The sequence below is a fragment of the Etheostoma cragini genome, chromosome 8 (genome assembly GCF_013103735.1).
Source record: "Etheostoma cragini isolate CJK2018 chromosome 8, CSU_Ecrag_1.0, whole genome shotgun sequence".
Lineage (NCBI taxonomy): Eukaryota > Metazoa > Chordata > Actinopteri > Perciformes > Percidae > Etheostoma > Etheostoma cragini.
In genome coordinates, this window is record NC_048414.1 from 4,038,737 (window position 1) to 4,054,523 (window position 15,787).

The window sequence follows — 15,787 nt, forward strand, 5'->3', positions numbered from 1 at the left end:
TATAAATTCGGCATATACCACTTCAGACAAAACTGCGATTAGTTGTTTATTTCTGTGGGTTTCTCCTTTCGCCACTATCGTCTTTGTTTTGTATTGCGCATCTAGTAGTGTAAGTGCGGTTTTTTTATTAGAAAGATTAACAAGTCTCCAATTTAGTAAATCGATTTTTGTTGAATGTCTAAATATTTTACCACTTTCAAATGTTAGTATTCAAATCATTTTTTCCAGCAGGTTGGATTTGTCAAAAATGGAAATTGCAAATTTCTGTTTGGGGCAAAAAATTTAACATAAAATGACTCTTTTTTTTTTGCCTATTATATATAAATAACCCAATAAAAAAAGACAAACCGCTCATCTGATCTTCTCATAAAAAAAAGGGGAATGCTAAATAAAATCCAAATTCATCATTGTTCATTTTCTAGGATAAGAAATTGCTTATATGGAAATATGTTGTAAGGTAACACAGCTGTCTGCTGTGAGAATCATAGTGGAGGCACAGGTAAGTTATTATTAGCCAAGTATTTATATTTGTCATTCAAATTTTTTTTAAATTTATTTTGATGACACACCATACACATGGTAGCACAGGTGAGTTATTCAAACAATGGAAATGGGCGTTTCTCCTTTCCTGAGACAGCAACCTCACATGATCCGGGCAGACAGGCCATCGGTCGTCCATCGGGGCCGTCCCCCAAACTTCCTGCTTGTTGAAGAGGACACAACTTTGTTTCAGGTCAGGATACGCTTTCCACGGGTATAGTTCAGTTAATTTTGCAAGGATAACATCTGTTTTATGTGTGATGTTGACGTTTTATATGTATCTTTCAAGACTGATAATATTCGTTCCACCAAGTAAGTCCGTAAAGTTGTTAAGATATTCCCGGATTTGAAGTTCCGGGTTCCGAGTAATCTCCAAAACTTCTTCACTACTCAATCAAACTCTACATATCAGGCTACACGTTCTACTTTTGAAAAAAAGCGTCTGCATAATTCGGGCAATAGGTTATTTATTAGGGGAAGTATTTAATATGCAAGATAGTTAATAGTACACTAGGCTATACTTCACACAAGAACTGACTTGGTTCTTTCAATAGGATATTTTTAAAGAAAGAAATGCTTTTGACTCGATTTTCCCAAACACAAACAGGCGTAACTGTGTAAAAGTGAAAATAGATTAACCTATGTAGATAGGTCAGTTAATCATGTTAATAAAATAATTATATATATGTTTTAGACCATAAATAAATACAATAAATACAGGGATAGAAATTGCCGAGTAGACAAATAAATGGTCTGATCTTCTGTTTTCACGTAGATAACAACCGATAAGCAAGAATTTACAAAAATCCTACATTTTAAATAGATTTATATAGAATATGTAATAGATGATAAATAAATAAAAAAATGTTCCTCAAAATGAATAAGTATGGAATGATTTGGAATGCAAATGATGCATGTTATGTATGAATAGCCTTTTTTTACATAATAAGGCATGAGACAACTTTTTTATTAATTTGTTTTTATTTTGTAGGAGGTTGCTCTTTTTTTCCTCTGGGCTGGCATCTGTCCGTCACCTGACCATTTTATACACGTGCGCATGCGCAAGTGTCAACGCATGCGCAGGACGGATCGTGGACCGACAGTAGCTGTAAACAAACGTTGAAAGTCAATTTAAAGCATGGTCGAAAGCCAGTAAAGTGAACCGTTAGGGAAATGTCTCACAGCTGTCCGTCACTGGCCGTACTCAGAGCTAAGCGGTTGCTGTAAACAACCGTTGAAAGTCAGTTTAAAGCATTGTCTGAAGCCATTAAAGTGCAACGTTTAGGCAAATGTCTCACATGAATCACGTGAAATCTGCTGTAGTCGGAACATAACCGCAAAGTCGACCACGGGGACATCACGAAATGTTATCGTTAGCTAAATTTAGCTAGAATAGCTGTTAAAATCTCAAGGTTGTGTCTTACTCCCAGTTTCTTCTCTCGAACTGGATCATTTGGACGTCTGGTATTGCAAAGAATGCATAAGTATCTCTATAAGTATTTTTTTGGGCCCACTTTGTTATCAACTGCTGTGTTTTGAGGGAGATTTTATTCGCTGACAACAAATGATATTGACTCCTGGTTTCCTCCATGTCCAGCAGCCATGAAGAATACAGTTTGAAGATCATGAGCAACTCCACGGGAGGCAGGAGACAGAAAGCAGAGAATGGCGGAGAGCAGACTCTTATTGCGCCTCCATCTGCTACTGATGGGGAGCTCCTGAACCAAGATGCCTCCACATCAGGGTTCGTCTATGTGCTGGCATTCTTCTCTGCCCTGGGAGGATTTCTCTTTGGTTACGACACCGGGGTGGTCTCCGGGGCTATGCTGCTCCTGAAGGAGGAGATGAACCTGAGTGCTCTGTGGCAGGAGCTGCTGGTTTCCAGTACTGTGGGGGCTGCGGCGCTCTCTGCCCTGACTGGAGGCTTCTTAAATGGTTGGCTGGGGCGCAGGATCTGCATCCTTTTGGCCAGTTTCATCTTCAGCATCGGGGGCGTCATCTTGAGTTTAGCACCGGACAAGGTGGTTCTTCTTGTGGGCAGAATAACCGTTGGTGTGGGCATAGGTGAGTGGATGTGATTTGGATACAAACGTCCAGGTAAAGGGAGGGGCTTATTACATAGGAATGTGGATCATGTAACAGAATAGAATTAGAATTTATGGTTCCAAGAATTTTCTAACTAAAAATTTGACCTAAAATCTTTCTCTGTCAAAAAGAACCCCTTTCTTGATTTCCGCATCAGGCATTGCCTCTATGACAGTTCCTGTATACATCGCCGAGGTTTCTCCCCCTCACCAGAGAGGTCAGCTGGTCACCGTAAACTCCCTCTTCCTCACTGGTGGCCAGTTCATTGCCAGTGTAATCGATGGAGCGTTCAGCTACATGAGACACGGCGGCTGGAGGTATGCACCACTACACTGTCTTCACTGCCAGTAACTTCCCATGAGGCGTATACTTTAGTTTTGTTTACCCTTAAAACAATCTCTATTTGTGAAGAGTGTGATTGATACATCTGCATTGTCAATATTAACTTGTCCCAGATATATTGTTTATGCCAAATTGTTACAATAAACTGCAGTGCAGGAAGGCCAAAGTTTTTTTTTTTAAGTGATCTAGTATTGGGGTGGCACTTTTACACTTTATCCACCTGAGAGCACTGCCAGGTTTATTTTTTTAACTGTGAGACTTGGTCACAACTTTTATTAATTTTACAACTCAAGTACTGTTACTGGAGCTGCGCTTAAAAAAGAAATCCAATATTGGTGGGCTTTATTTTTGTGCACTCTGTTTTCTTGCTCACAACATTGTATGGCTTTAGTGAGTCAGGGTTAATTCTGACAGCTGAAGGGTCCAGGTGAAGCAAACAAAGGTTCACATATGGGTTGGGTTTTATCAAGGCAACACTAATCCTTAAAAAAAACAAATGCGAGGATTGGCTCAGTTCAGTTGAGTTTATTCTTTGTCCCAAAAGGGCGATTTGTACGCAGTACGAACACAAACCACACAACAACTAAATAACTTCCATATTGCTGATTGTATTTGCTTCAGAATAGCATCAGTTGACTGTGATGTTGCCTCAACGCTAAAATATTTAGCATTTGCCCGGAGAGACTGACCTACTCTTACAGTGTCCTCTCTCTCTAAATCAGCTACTGCCTTTGTAGAGCAGTTGAGGTTATGTGTCTTGCTCAAGGGCAGTTATTGGTTTGAGAATTTAAATCGGCCACGTCTCCTAACTAAAAGACATCCCCTTTCCCAAAAACAATCTTTATATGCCCTTATATCTTATTTGTTAGGTTCTCATCTTTGTGTGATTGTTTGGGACGCTGTCTCGTCTTATGATGTTAACTGAGTGAGGTGGGAATCCTGAGGTGGTGAATCCTGGAAATCAACATTATCATTATGTGTCGTCCGCAAATCTCACAGAGATTAAAACTGATTACAAAGGATCACCTCAATCTGAATAAATTGAGATGTGGATTCTGTAAAGTTATTAACCTTAATGGTGAAATAGAACTAAATCTGGTTCTTCTATTTAACTTGCTGTAAAGTCACTCTTGACATTACTGCTGTCCTTTACTGGACAGTCCTTCAGCATTGTTTAACTCACTGTTACATCATGATGAGGATGCTGTTTCATAGTGGATGGCAGGTGCCATAGATTTATACAATGACGCTACAGCTTGAAATTGACTCCCTGTAATGCCGTCCCTGACCTCTGAAAGTCTTCGGACAACCACCTTGAGAGTCAGCGGAGGCAGATGTCTCCTTTAGCACCTCACATCAGTGTGTTTCTCTCCTTGTCATTCTCTCCATGTAGGTACATGCTGGGTTTGTCTGTTTTTCCAGCAGTGCTGCAGTTTGTCGGCTTCTTCTTCCTGCCGGAGAGCCCTCGTTGGCTTCTCCAAAAGGGCAGAAACCAAGAGGCTCGCCAAGCTCTTAGCCGGATTAGAGGGGGCCAGAGCATTGACGAGGAGTACAACACCATCAAAACTGTCATCGAAGAAGAGGAGAAAGCGACTGGTGGAGGTGAATGATTTCTGTGAAAACAGAAGAAAAAAAATGCCTTGACCAAACGACTTTGTTTCTGTCTGGGAGAAAACTCCCTGTTGTGAAAAGTGATATCAATAGCCAAAAGTGGCCATGAGTGGAATTTTTAATAATTATTAAAGATTTTTTGGCTGTTTTTTCTTTAGGACGCTTTGTTATTTTGCGCATCCTTCGCCATGGCCCAACTCGAAGGGCTCTTATCATTGGCTGCGGCCTCCAGATGTTTCAGCAGCTGTCTGGGATTAACACAGTCATGTAGGTCGATCCCATCAATTTATCTTGTAATAGCTCCCATTTAATTATCTACCTACTGGCTGACAGCATCGCCCACTATTGTAAAAGCGATAAAAGTGATAAATCAGGGCCTAATGTGTTTTTAAGATGTGTTGACCTGTCTAACTTGAAGACCCTCTGCTGAGATTTGGTTGGATGTTGAAATGTAAATTGATTTGGATTTTCATTTTTTTTTTAGGTACTACAGTGCGACTATTCTGCAGATGGCAGGGATACGGGATGTTAAACAGGCAATCTGGCTGGCGGCTGCAACTTCTGCTACCAACTTTGTGTTCACCTTAGTTGGAGTCTGGCTGGTGGAGAGAGTGGGCCGCAGACAGCTGACCCTTGGCAGTCTTCTTGGTTTGCAATTTAGATATTTCTACAGTAATTTCAAGTATTTTCAAATTGCAGTGATCCATAACAGAACTGAATCAGTCTAAAATAAAGCAAGTCTTGCTGAGAGTAATTTAGTGTTTTATTGAGACAGTTTCTATCTATTAGGTATTGCGTCATGTTACCTTAGCATTTAGTTATTGATAGTTTTCAGATGGACATAACAGTACAATGGACAGGGAATGTCACCAGTATACAATTTCTTTCTTTATATTTAATTTGTAGTCTTATAGACTTAGACTTCTCTTTAGTAATCCTTTTGGGATGACTCCCGAAGGAAATTGAGGTTACCAGCATCCGTTTTAGCAAGAAAAGAGGAAAGAAGAATACAGTACATAACAACCTAACAACATAATAATAATAATAATGCACAGGACACCACATAGTACATGTGGTCACTTGAAGGGATTTTTTGAGGTGACTTGGGAGGATGGAGAAAAAACAAAAGAGGTCTTATGCAGAAGTCTCTGTAGAATTTATTTATCCTGAATTTATGAAGACATTTTTTTTAAATCAGAGCTTAATTTAGTGTGGTTTTTTTCCGCTCTAATGCAGGTACAGCTCTTAGTCTGACTTTGTTGGCAGTCGGATTCTTGCTATCGGCCCAGTACTCTCCGCCTATCACCATCCACCCAGTCGACGCTCAAAACTCTACCTGCAGATTGTATGGGTAAGAGAACACACCAAAGCTACACAGTCATTTGAATTGTTACCATAAACCATTCATATTCATGAATAGTTTATTGATAGGACAGCTTAGACATGAAAGGGAAGAGAGAGGGGAAATAATGAGGAATGTGGCGAGGAATGAGCCTCTGTACATGGGCCCAAGCTCTACCAGGTGAGCTACCCAGGTGCCCTGGAAAAGTAGGTTTGGAAACTTGACCTAAAAAGATTTCCTGTAATTACTTCACATGTGTGTATTTGAGAGTATGTAAGTTAGATGTTTCACGTTCAGCTCTGTCTCCAAGGTCCTGTGAATTATGCATGTTGGACCCGGACTGTGGATTTTGTTATCGTGAAAACGGCACCAGCGTGTATGAATCCTCCTGCGTTCCTGTCAATCAAGTGTCCACAGAAGACGCCGCCTGGGGAAGGTCAGACACCGTTTTTTCTGTGTTGTTGTGTCACAGTACATGCCATTCCCATTCATTACAACATGATCATTATGTTTAACATATGTGCGTGGTGGTAGCTCAGTCAGTAGGGACTCCTTCCATGGTTCAATCCCCGTATGGACCAAAGTATAGTGGTGGACTGGTAGCTGGAGAGTTGCCAGTTCACCTTCTGGGCACTGTCAAGGTGTTCTTGAGCAAGGCACCAAACCTCAAACTGCTCAGAGCACCTTTCCATGGGCCTTTCCCCCACTCTGACATCTCTCCATTTAGTGCATGTTAAGGTAGTGAGCATGTGTGTGTAATTCAGGCCTGCATGTTATAACAGCAGAGTGTAATTAGTAATTTCCACTTACTAACAAAGTATACATTATTTTTTTACATTTTATCCATCCAGGGAAGGTTAACTGAGAGGAAGCTTCTTTTTTGCAGGACCCACCCTGATCACATTCACACAGTTCCACATTCAAACCTGGAGTAGGAACTAAACCTCAACATCGGAACTAAACAAAGCTGAATTACCACAACTTTCATGCATTTCTGTCACATCTACAGCTGTCAGATTCACTGTGTTCACTCAAAAGGAATCCCTTTACATGGCTAGGTACTTCTAATTACATTTTGAACATGTTTAAAGGCTAAATCACGTTTAAAACTGGCCCTGTTTAAGCCTGTTGGGTGCTAACTCTAGCAGGAGGATAACAAGGTGTAGGCAGCACCGATTGTTTTCATTGTTCTCTTTACTGACAACACTCCAAATTTACATACAACAGAGCTACTTGTTACTACCGGAATTCCCCTTTGAAGGGCCTTGCTCAAGGGCACCTCAGTAATGAGCACTGCTCTTTCACTTTCCCCACCCAGATTTAATCCTGTTGGTCAGGGGATTGAACAGACAACCTCCCGGTCACAAGCTTAGTTCTCTAACCTTTAGGCCACCAATGCCCAAATTTAAAATATTTAAACTATAAGATATACCTACAATAGAAGCGCCTGTGATCTGCACTGCAGTTAGATCCTTTTTTTACATGCCATAATATCAAAAATAGCAGTTAATATAAGCAAAGAAATGCAAATTCAGTCGCTTACAGCATCTTAAAAGATGCTACTGTACTTCATACTCATAATACAGAAATCAAATGCAGCACACAGAATTTGTTTTTTGCTGTGCTATCAAGGTTTGATTTCATTTTCAATCAGCAAAACTTTTAGAGAAATGTTGGTTTCAATTTATGATATATTTATGTTTCTTTCATCCAGATGTTCCAACCAGACAGAGGCAACTGATAGCCCCATCTGGGCCTACAACTACTGTCCAACATCGTACTCCTTGGTCGTCCTGACGGGCCTCATCCTCTACCTTGCATTCTTTGCTCCAGGTTGGAAACGATGTCATTGTCTTTTAAGCTTCTCATATCCAACGGTCTTCCTATGAATTACAAAGTAGTCTTTTTTTTTTTTATCTTACCACAACCTGAATCATCTCTGATTATGAAAAACAAAAGTTTTTTTTGATTTTTTGGGGCACTTTTGTTGTTGTTTTGACCAAGTTTTTGAAGCTTTCTCCAACATTTTTTGTCACTTTTTTTTAATTTTTTTTACCTTTTCTCAGTTTTACTGAATTTCTTTCTTACTTTTTACAATGTTAGTTTTTCCTACATTTCTGTCACTTTTTTCAGTGTCCTTAATTCTTTCTATTTTTTCTTTGAACGCTAAAAAATTAAATAGAACATCCAAATTCAATGAAAATAGTGACCTGATCAGTTATTTAACTTGTGAAGATCGTTGAATGGAACCATCCACGTTATTTTTTGAAACCCAAATTTCTGATTTAGAAACCTTTTTTGAAAATGGGTCAAATATGACCCCGTGGACAAAAAGAGGGTTAATAAGTCATATTTATGCAATACATTCACAACTCAGAAAACCACAAAAACTTCATACACACCTTTCAGTTCACTGTGACACAAACCCTGTTGGCTGATACAGGACACAGTTGCCAGATAAAGGGGATGTTTATACTGGACCCTAAACAGGGTGAAAGCCCAATCTTCCTGCTAATGAATGTTATTATGTGTATGATCACAAAGGAATAAGAAAAACATAATGTATTGCCTCCGTGTGTTAGGTATGGGCACCATGCCTTGGACGGTGAACTCCGAGATCTACCCACTATGGGCTCGCAGCACCGGCAACGCCTGTTCAGCCGGGGTCAACTGGATCTTCAACGTCCTGGTGTCTCTGACCTTCCTTCATGTCGCTGAGTATCTGACCTATTATGGTAAGATGATGGTAGTTACATGTCACATCATGAACAGCTTTTACTTGTTAGATGAGGCATGTTATCAGAAAAGCACGCGTTTTGTTTTTGTCACTATAGGTCGATTTTTGAAATTGTTTTAACCCTCATTGTATTATTCCCATTCCAAACTCAGCTATACATTATTCTGTGTTGTTCACACAGATTGCTTTGGTTAATAAGTTTTGTTTTTTTACTCCTTATATAACCAGGCGTGGATGGTGTTTATGGCAACAGCACAGTGGGGGTCCTGGTTTGCTTTTCAATAGAGCAGTGTGAAACACCAACTATGCAGCAATACATGTTTTATTCATTCAAGAAAGCAGAGGCGGGTCGGACCCAAGCTCAAACTGCATTGACATTGTGACATTAAATAAACTGAAAAGCTAAACCCCAGTTTGCATTTTCATCAAGTTCTAAGGTAGCTTGTTGTCATCTGTTTCGGAACAATGAAAATGATCTGATTCTGCTGGACGCCAATTGAATTCTGTAACACCCTTTGCCTATGTTGATGTGGAACTCATATCACCTTCAATCTCATATGAACCCACACCTATCAACCACCTTTCCTCATTTTTTCATTTTTATTTTAATATTTTCACACATTATGAATGCGCAAATGGAAGCCATAGCCCAGAACCATGAACTCTGTCTCTCTTCCAGGAGCGTTCTTTATGTACACCGGCCTGGCTGTTTTGGGTATCCTCTTCGTCCTGGGTTGCCTCCCAGAGACCCAGGGCCTGCAGCTGGAGGACATCGATAACCTGTTCACCGGTCAGCTCTTCTCCTGTGGAGCCTCCTCACACCGTGACAAAGGCCACGTCCACTACATCCGGGTAAAAGGCAGCAACCACCCCCACTCTGACAACGATGCCTCAGATGTAGATTAGACTGGGAAGATTGTCTTATTCCACTGTGTCCTTGGTTTTCTGATGGGGGTGGAGGGGTACTCTTGTTGCCTTCTGCTGGATGCAATCAAACACGAGCTAAAAGGCCTGAGCTCTCCGGTGATTGGCTACAATTGGCACTGTCCCCTCACTCATCTCTGCTTTTTCGGTCTACCTTTGTCTCACCTGGGAGTTGGTCTGCTATTCATTTTGACTTTTGTGCATTCTTCTTGTTTCCCATCATTCCCTCTGTTATAATTGGGAATATTGGAGCAAGACTTTCCAGGGTTATGGTGACTGTGAGCTGGGTTGATTGGAACGGTGTTGCTGGGATGATGACTATCCCACTAGAGTTATAGTATGTCATAAAAAAATCATGTGACACAAACGGATTATGGTACTTTAATGGACAGGCATTGTTTAAAGTAACAAACTGATCTGTATTTTATTGGTCCCATGACATGGTGCGGTTTGGATTCTTTTATATAGACCTTAGTCCCCTAATACCATATCTGAAGGCTCTTTTATATAGACCTTAGTGGTCCCCTTATACTGTATCTGAAGTCTCTTTCCCAAAATGTAGGAATTCAGAGCGGGATACCCAGGGCTCGGTTTACACCTATTGTCATTTCTAGCCACTGAGGGATCCTAGGCAGGCTGTGAGGACACATATTAATGTTAAAAAACCTCAAAGAGACATTTCCATGCCATTGGACCTTTAAGGAAACTAAATTTAAACTTTGGGGAATGGCTTTTGTTTTCCCAGCTGGTAAGATATTGTGAAGAACTCTTTGCATGATTCCAGTTGAGCGTCCATCTTTTGTCTGGACTCTCAGATTTTTATTCAGATACCACGCTATAAAACGTTTTTATTCTAGCCTTAATGATCTGTAGTTTTAATTTATTGAAGATAACAGATCCACACACAGAAGGGACACACTGTCATTGATTTGTCCTTTATTTTGACTTTTTCATATCTGTACACATTCTGGAGAACTCTTTCAAAAGACATTCCTGCTGAAATCACTAACATGGGTTTCATATTTTAATCTGTGCTGTGTGAAACAAAAGAGTTGATTGCCGCTATTGTTTGCACAAAGGGTGTTTTTTCAAATATAAAAAGACAATATTTAAATGGCAGTGTGCTCGAACAAGTTGTTCAAATCTTTGATTTTCTAGCAAGGTTCGGAATTCAGCCCAGCACAGTACGGCGCGGTGGGGTCAGACAGTGCCTTAGCCTACATAACTGTAAGTACTGCAACAAGGTGTTAATGACTTCTGCTTCTGTCCTACATGTATGCCTTTGTAATGATTTAACATTTGTTTTTACAGCTCAGATAATGGTGACCAAGTAGCCCTGAACAACTTAATAGCAATGCACCTTTGTTTACAACATCCTGTTTACACACACACTTGAATTCAAAATTCCAAAAACTAGTCTTTTTTTGATTAAACTGCAAGCTAGAAATGGCCATGCCATGTTTGTGCAATGTGTTATTTTAGAAAAATCATTATTTTCTAGTAGTGTTTTAGTAATGTATGACATCTGGGGATGTCTAAATTGAAGTTTTCTATTGAGTAAAATGGAAATTATTCAGAGTTGTTGGAAATAGCCTAAAAACATTATTTATGGGAATAGAATTCTCCAATATTTCTAAACATAGATCTGTAATTTTATATATATACACACGCACACAAACTCACCAGCCTGTGCAAGAACTTAAAAAGGGGAAAAAAGTATAGGAATTTGTAAAAGTATTCAGAATACCGACACAGACATTTTGTACACTAATGTAGTTAATTTATTGTTGGGTCGACAGCAATGAGTGTTATGAAAAGAATAGTCAAGTTTTTATGCATTGGGTCCATTTGACCGGATGAAAAATTAGATGTGTTCATGTTGCTACTGTCTCATTTACATTTTGTTTATTAAATGCTCATGCTGTATGTCCAATTCCATGTCTCTTTAATCATGTTATGTTCTGTGAGCTTTGGGAAATAAATATACGCACTTTGAAGCAATTTCAGACAATGTATTGCATTTATTCAGCAAAATGTAAAGACTTTGAGTAAGTTTTTACATTAGAGAAGTCAGTAGATGAAATAAAATGATAGCCTCTGTGTTAGCTTTGTTGTAGGCTAAGGCATCTTTACCAGTTGAAGGGTCAGTTTCACTCAAATAACACAAAAAACCATCGGTGAAAAAACAACCCATTTTCTCCTGAATCATTCATTTGCAATTGTTCTAGATTAACTGAAGCTACAAGTGGAATTTACTTCACCACACAATTGTAAGAGGGTGAATGCAGACATCTGAAAAGCAGTATCTGCTAACTTGAAAAGGAAAACCAAACCTATCTGCAGGCTAAATACTGCCAGAGTTGAATTATTTGTATATATAATTTGGGGGAACTAGCCGTTAAATGTTGTTTTAATGTTCAAGAAAATGTCCAACCGTTGTGTAACCTGTGAGAGCTTTTTTTTTAAATTTGTAGCTCAGGTAAGTCTATGATTTGAAGTCTACTTTCTGTTTTGTGAGGTTAAATAAATTTGGGTATTGATTTTCTTTCAGAAACTGAGTCAGATTTTTGGTCTGTGCAGAGCAGCCAGCACGCTGTCTTTGGCTTGGCTTCACTATAATATGCACTGACATGTGTGTAGCCATTAGTAAGCCTGTAGTTTGTCATGCCTTCCCTGTCCCAGTCACTTGATAGGCTTGTTACAACATTCCTGTATTCATGGTGTTATTACAGCTTTGCTGTGGCTTAGTTTTTTTAATAACCATCTTTTTATTGTGCTTTTTAGTATCAACACGGACAGACAAACAATGCACAGTGGCCCCAGAAACTAAATATAAATTCCATTATTGTAAGCTATAATTTTCTATAAAACAATATTTTCTTGTCTTTGCCCAATATTCAAGAAAGAATGTCCAAGTTTTTAAAACCTTTCATCCATTTTTATATTGTTGCTTACAATTGTGTTGATAAGTGATGTCTAGCCGTTTTGCCCATGAACTGTAGATGTTACATTATGTTCAGGTAAGATTGAATGAAATACACACTGCCACAGTTTTGAATATATCAAGGTATTTCTGCAAAGCAACAAAATGCAGTACGTATGCTATAAATAACACAGTAAAATGTGCAACAAGGTGGGTGAGCATTCCTATATAATCCCAGTATTCATGTAAAATGATGTTGACCTATCAATAAGCCCTGCAATGGGTGTTCACTGGGCCCTCTGAAGGGAGACACCATTCTCTTTAAAGTGTCCTTCAAATCCTGTGTGTAATCAAAAAGACATTCTGCATCAGCATCTAAGAAACTTCCTCAAAAATCAGTTCTGGTCCCTGTTGTTGTTGTTGTTGTTGTTGTGTACCCACTGTTCCACCACTTAGTGGCCTCACACAGTGCCACGATGGTTCATATCCACTGGGTGGCACTAAACGTTCCCACAAGTAAGTAAGTAGTGAACTAGCATCATTCATAGAGACAATTACTTACACAAATGGCAGGATGTGTCTGTTTGTCTTAATGTCAAATAAAACTAAACATGTCAGATTATATTTAAAAAAAAACTACCCCCAACATTGAAACATGTCAGTTGATGACAACTTCGTATTGTTTATTATTACTGCTTTAATGCTGTTCAGTTGTTTTGTTGTCTGTTATTTCTGTGATCCTTTAATCGTAAAGTGCACTAAGACCATGAGTAATGGTGATGTTACACTTTAAATACAATATGATTGATTGAGTACAATGTATGTAAAGAAATACATTAGTTAAAAATATGACGTAAGATTGTGTACGATAAGATAATGTACTTTTGATCAATTACAATAAGAAAAACAATCTGACATCCCAGTTTTAACCAGAGGGAAGGTAACACTTTACAATAAGGTACACAAAAAATAGGTAGTTATTGATTGGTTACTGTTTTTCAGAAGGGTGGTTACTTTTTTTTAAGTAAAGAATGATTAGTCACTACCCTTCTGAAAAATGAATACCCTTACAAAAAGCAGTAACTAATCATTCATTTCTCTTTCAAAAACAGTAACTAATCATTAACTTCCTATTATTTGTGTACCTTATTTTAAAGTGTTACCAAGGGAAATTTCATATAAATATACTAATAAAGAAAATGATAAAAATGATCATATTAAAATAAAGTTTGAAAAATGCAATAAGAAATAATACAAGACAAGAAATCTCTAAACAAATTAATTAAAATAAAAAACCCAAAGTGCTGCAGAGACTTTGTTACATTTGGCAGCTCACTTTTCATCTTTTTAAACACTTAAAGCATAATTTTGATTGATATAGTCAGAGGAATTGACCTGATATAGATCAAATGTATCATGTTTGTAGGTTGATTGTGCAATTAACTGTATAGAGCAACCTAAATCACGTGATTATGCATTTCAATCTTTACAAAAAGTTTATTTCTGATTTGATACAAAAATGTGAATAAACCCCCTTGTTATGACGTCATATCGCAGCCGTTTTCCCAGGAGAGGGCGTGGCTTGCTGACGCATTGCGGCTCCCTCCCAAGTGCGTAAACGGGCAGCAGAAGAGAGGCACGGCTGCGCGTGTGTGCATTTTTGTATGTGTGTGTGTGTGTGTGTGTTGACGTATGCGCGCGCGGCAGTGGGTCACCTAGCAGCAGCAGTCTGCATGTGGGCTCGAGCCGGAGCTGAAGCATCCGAGCCAAACTGCGCAGAGATGCGGTGCACGTAGACGTGACATGCGGACACACCGCCTCACCTCCCCGCGCTGATGTCATGGTTAAAAACACCGTTCACATATGTTTCGTTTGTTTTGCAATGGCGCCGCTGAAGTCGAAGTGAACAGCTCTGTGGCTCGGTCCGCTCGCCTGCCCGGGAGTGCAGTTCTTTTTTCCTCACTCTTTTGCCAGGGCAAGGAGCCAAGACAGATAAAACCGTTTTTTTGTTCTTTTTCAATCGAGTATTGTTAAGGAATCATGACTTCTGGGCAGGACGATAGCTCAGTCCGTGTGGCACTGAGGTAAGTCCAAAACATTTCTTTTAAATTGTCCATCAACGCTACATGCGTAGCTGGGTCTTAATTGCCCGGTGCCACCTGTCAGTCAGTGCCGTGGGCCTACAAAACACCTGCAGGTCAACAACAGCATCTGATACACACACACACGCACACTCACTATATCTATAAATGATCAGCCTCATTTAATTTTATCACGGTGACCCAGTTCCAGCGGGGCACCTCTTCATGCTGCCACCGGCTTTTCTTGACAGATTTTCGGTCTGTTTTGTGGTCTACCTCTGCTAACATTTGAAGTTTCACAAAGTGTGATGCACAGTATGTTTTCTGTGGATCACACATATTGCACAGGTGCACACACACGTGTCTCCAGCACACTTTGGCATACACGAAGAGGGATGAAATCCTCTATAGTAAGGGCTGAGCTATTAGAGAAAGATGGAGAGAGACAGGGTGGGAGAGAGACAATCAGCCAGTGTGTCTCCTAAAGCCTGGCCTCTCCTCAAAGCCTCCTGCAGAGAGACAGATAGTCGATGAAAGAAGAGCTTCACTGACAGCCAGGTTTGAGGAAGGCCAGTGGGCCGTTCAGTGCAGCTTGGGTAACGCTGTCCAGTCTGCTCTGTTTGTAGACAGCCCAGGCATGGCTCTAGTGATTCAAGCCTGTTAGAATCGTAGACATGTTTGATATATCAGAAAAGAGACTTCCTTTCCTCCAAGTACATACGCTTAATGCACTATTGTGCTGAAGTAGGCCGCTCCCACCCAGCTGGTGAGGTGGCACAATGACAGTGGCATAATGGGAAACCAGTCGTCTCTCAGTAGCTAGCACTCAAGGCCATTCAGGGACATTTTGATAATTATGAAGTGATAGATAATGGCTGTATTGTTGCATTAATCTTGTCTCTTTCTTCTGTATCCGTTTGTTTTCCATCTTGTCCATGCTTGGATTTGCTAATTTGTGTCTAATACTCAACCTCATGTGCACTTGTTAACAAAAGTGCATCATCTTGTATGCGTGTGGAGCAAGTTTTTCCAGAGCTTCCTGATTCCATTTCCCATTTTGAAGGGAGGAAATCCACATCTGCATGTTGGTGATGCTGCTTTTCTGAGAATCAAACAACTAACTAAACATCACCATATTCTAACGTGTTTTAGCAGAAAATGCTTAATTGGGTTCTATCTAGAGATGCCATTTTGGTACCCTG

General features: G+C 39.7%; 2 protein-coding genes across 11 annotated transcripts in view; both read left to right on the forward strand.

Moving 5' to 3' along the window:
* Window positions 1-15,787, forward strand: part of kif21a (kinesin family member 21A) — a 65,299-nt gene that overhangs the window by 956 nt on the left and 48,556 nt on the right. For 3 of the 7 annotated variants that reach the window (XM_034879489.1, XM_034879490.1, XM_034879488.1), the window contains exon 1: window positions 14,187-14,588. In XM_034879489.1, coding sequence (XP_034735380.1) covers window positions 14,545-14,588 — 44 coding nt within the window. In that variant the 5' untranslated portion in view covers window positions 14,187-14,544. Of the gene's footprint in view, window positions 1-14,185; window positions 14,589-15,787 lie in introns of those variants that run through there. The other 4 variants (XM_034879485.1, XM_034879487.1, XM_034879486.1 and 1 more) reach the window with 3 other exon arrangements.
* LOC117949333 (proton myo-inositol cotransporter-like) lies at window positions 507-11,582 on the forward strand. Of its 4 annotated transcripts, none has more exons than XM_034879496.1 (12): window positions 507-733; window positions 2,141-2,604; window positions 2,783-2,942; window positions 4,361-4,569; window positions 4,737-4,845; window positions 5,063-5,226; window positions 5,815-5,929; window positions 6,231-6,356; window positions 7,635-7,753; window positions 8,503-8,655; window positions 9,337-9,509; window positions 10,740-11,582. In XM_034879496.1, exons 2-12 carry the CDS (start codon window positions 2,166-2,168, stop codon window positions 10,830-10,832), a joined length of 1,860 nt encoding a protein of 619 aa, XP_034735387.1. In that variant the 5' UTR covers window positions 507-733; window positions 2,141-2,165; the 3' UTR covers window positions 10,833-11,582. The 4 variants fall into 4 exon arrangements, with proteins under 4 accessions (XP_034735387.1, XP_034735388.1, XP_034735386.1 ...); XM_034879497.1 differs by having other exon boundaries at window positions 717-733; window positions 2,138-2,604; XM_034879495.1 differs by lacking the exon at window positions 507-733 and having other exon boundaries at window positions 1,630-2,604; window positions 10,740-10,808; window positions 10,893-11,582.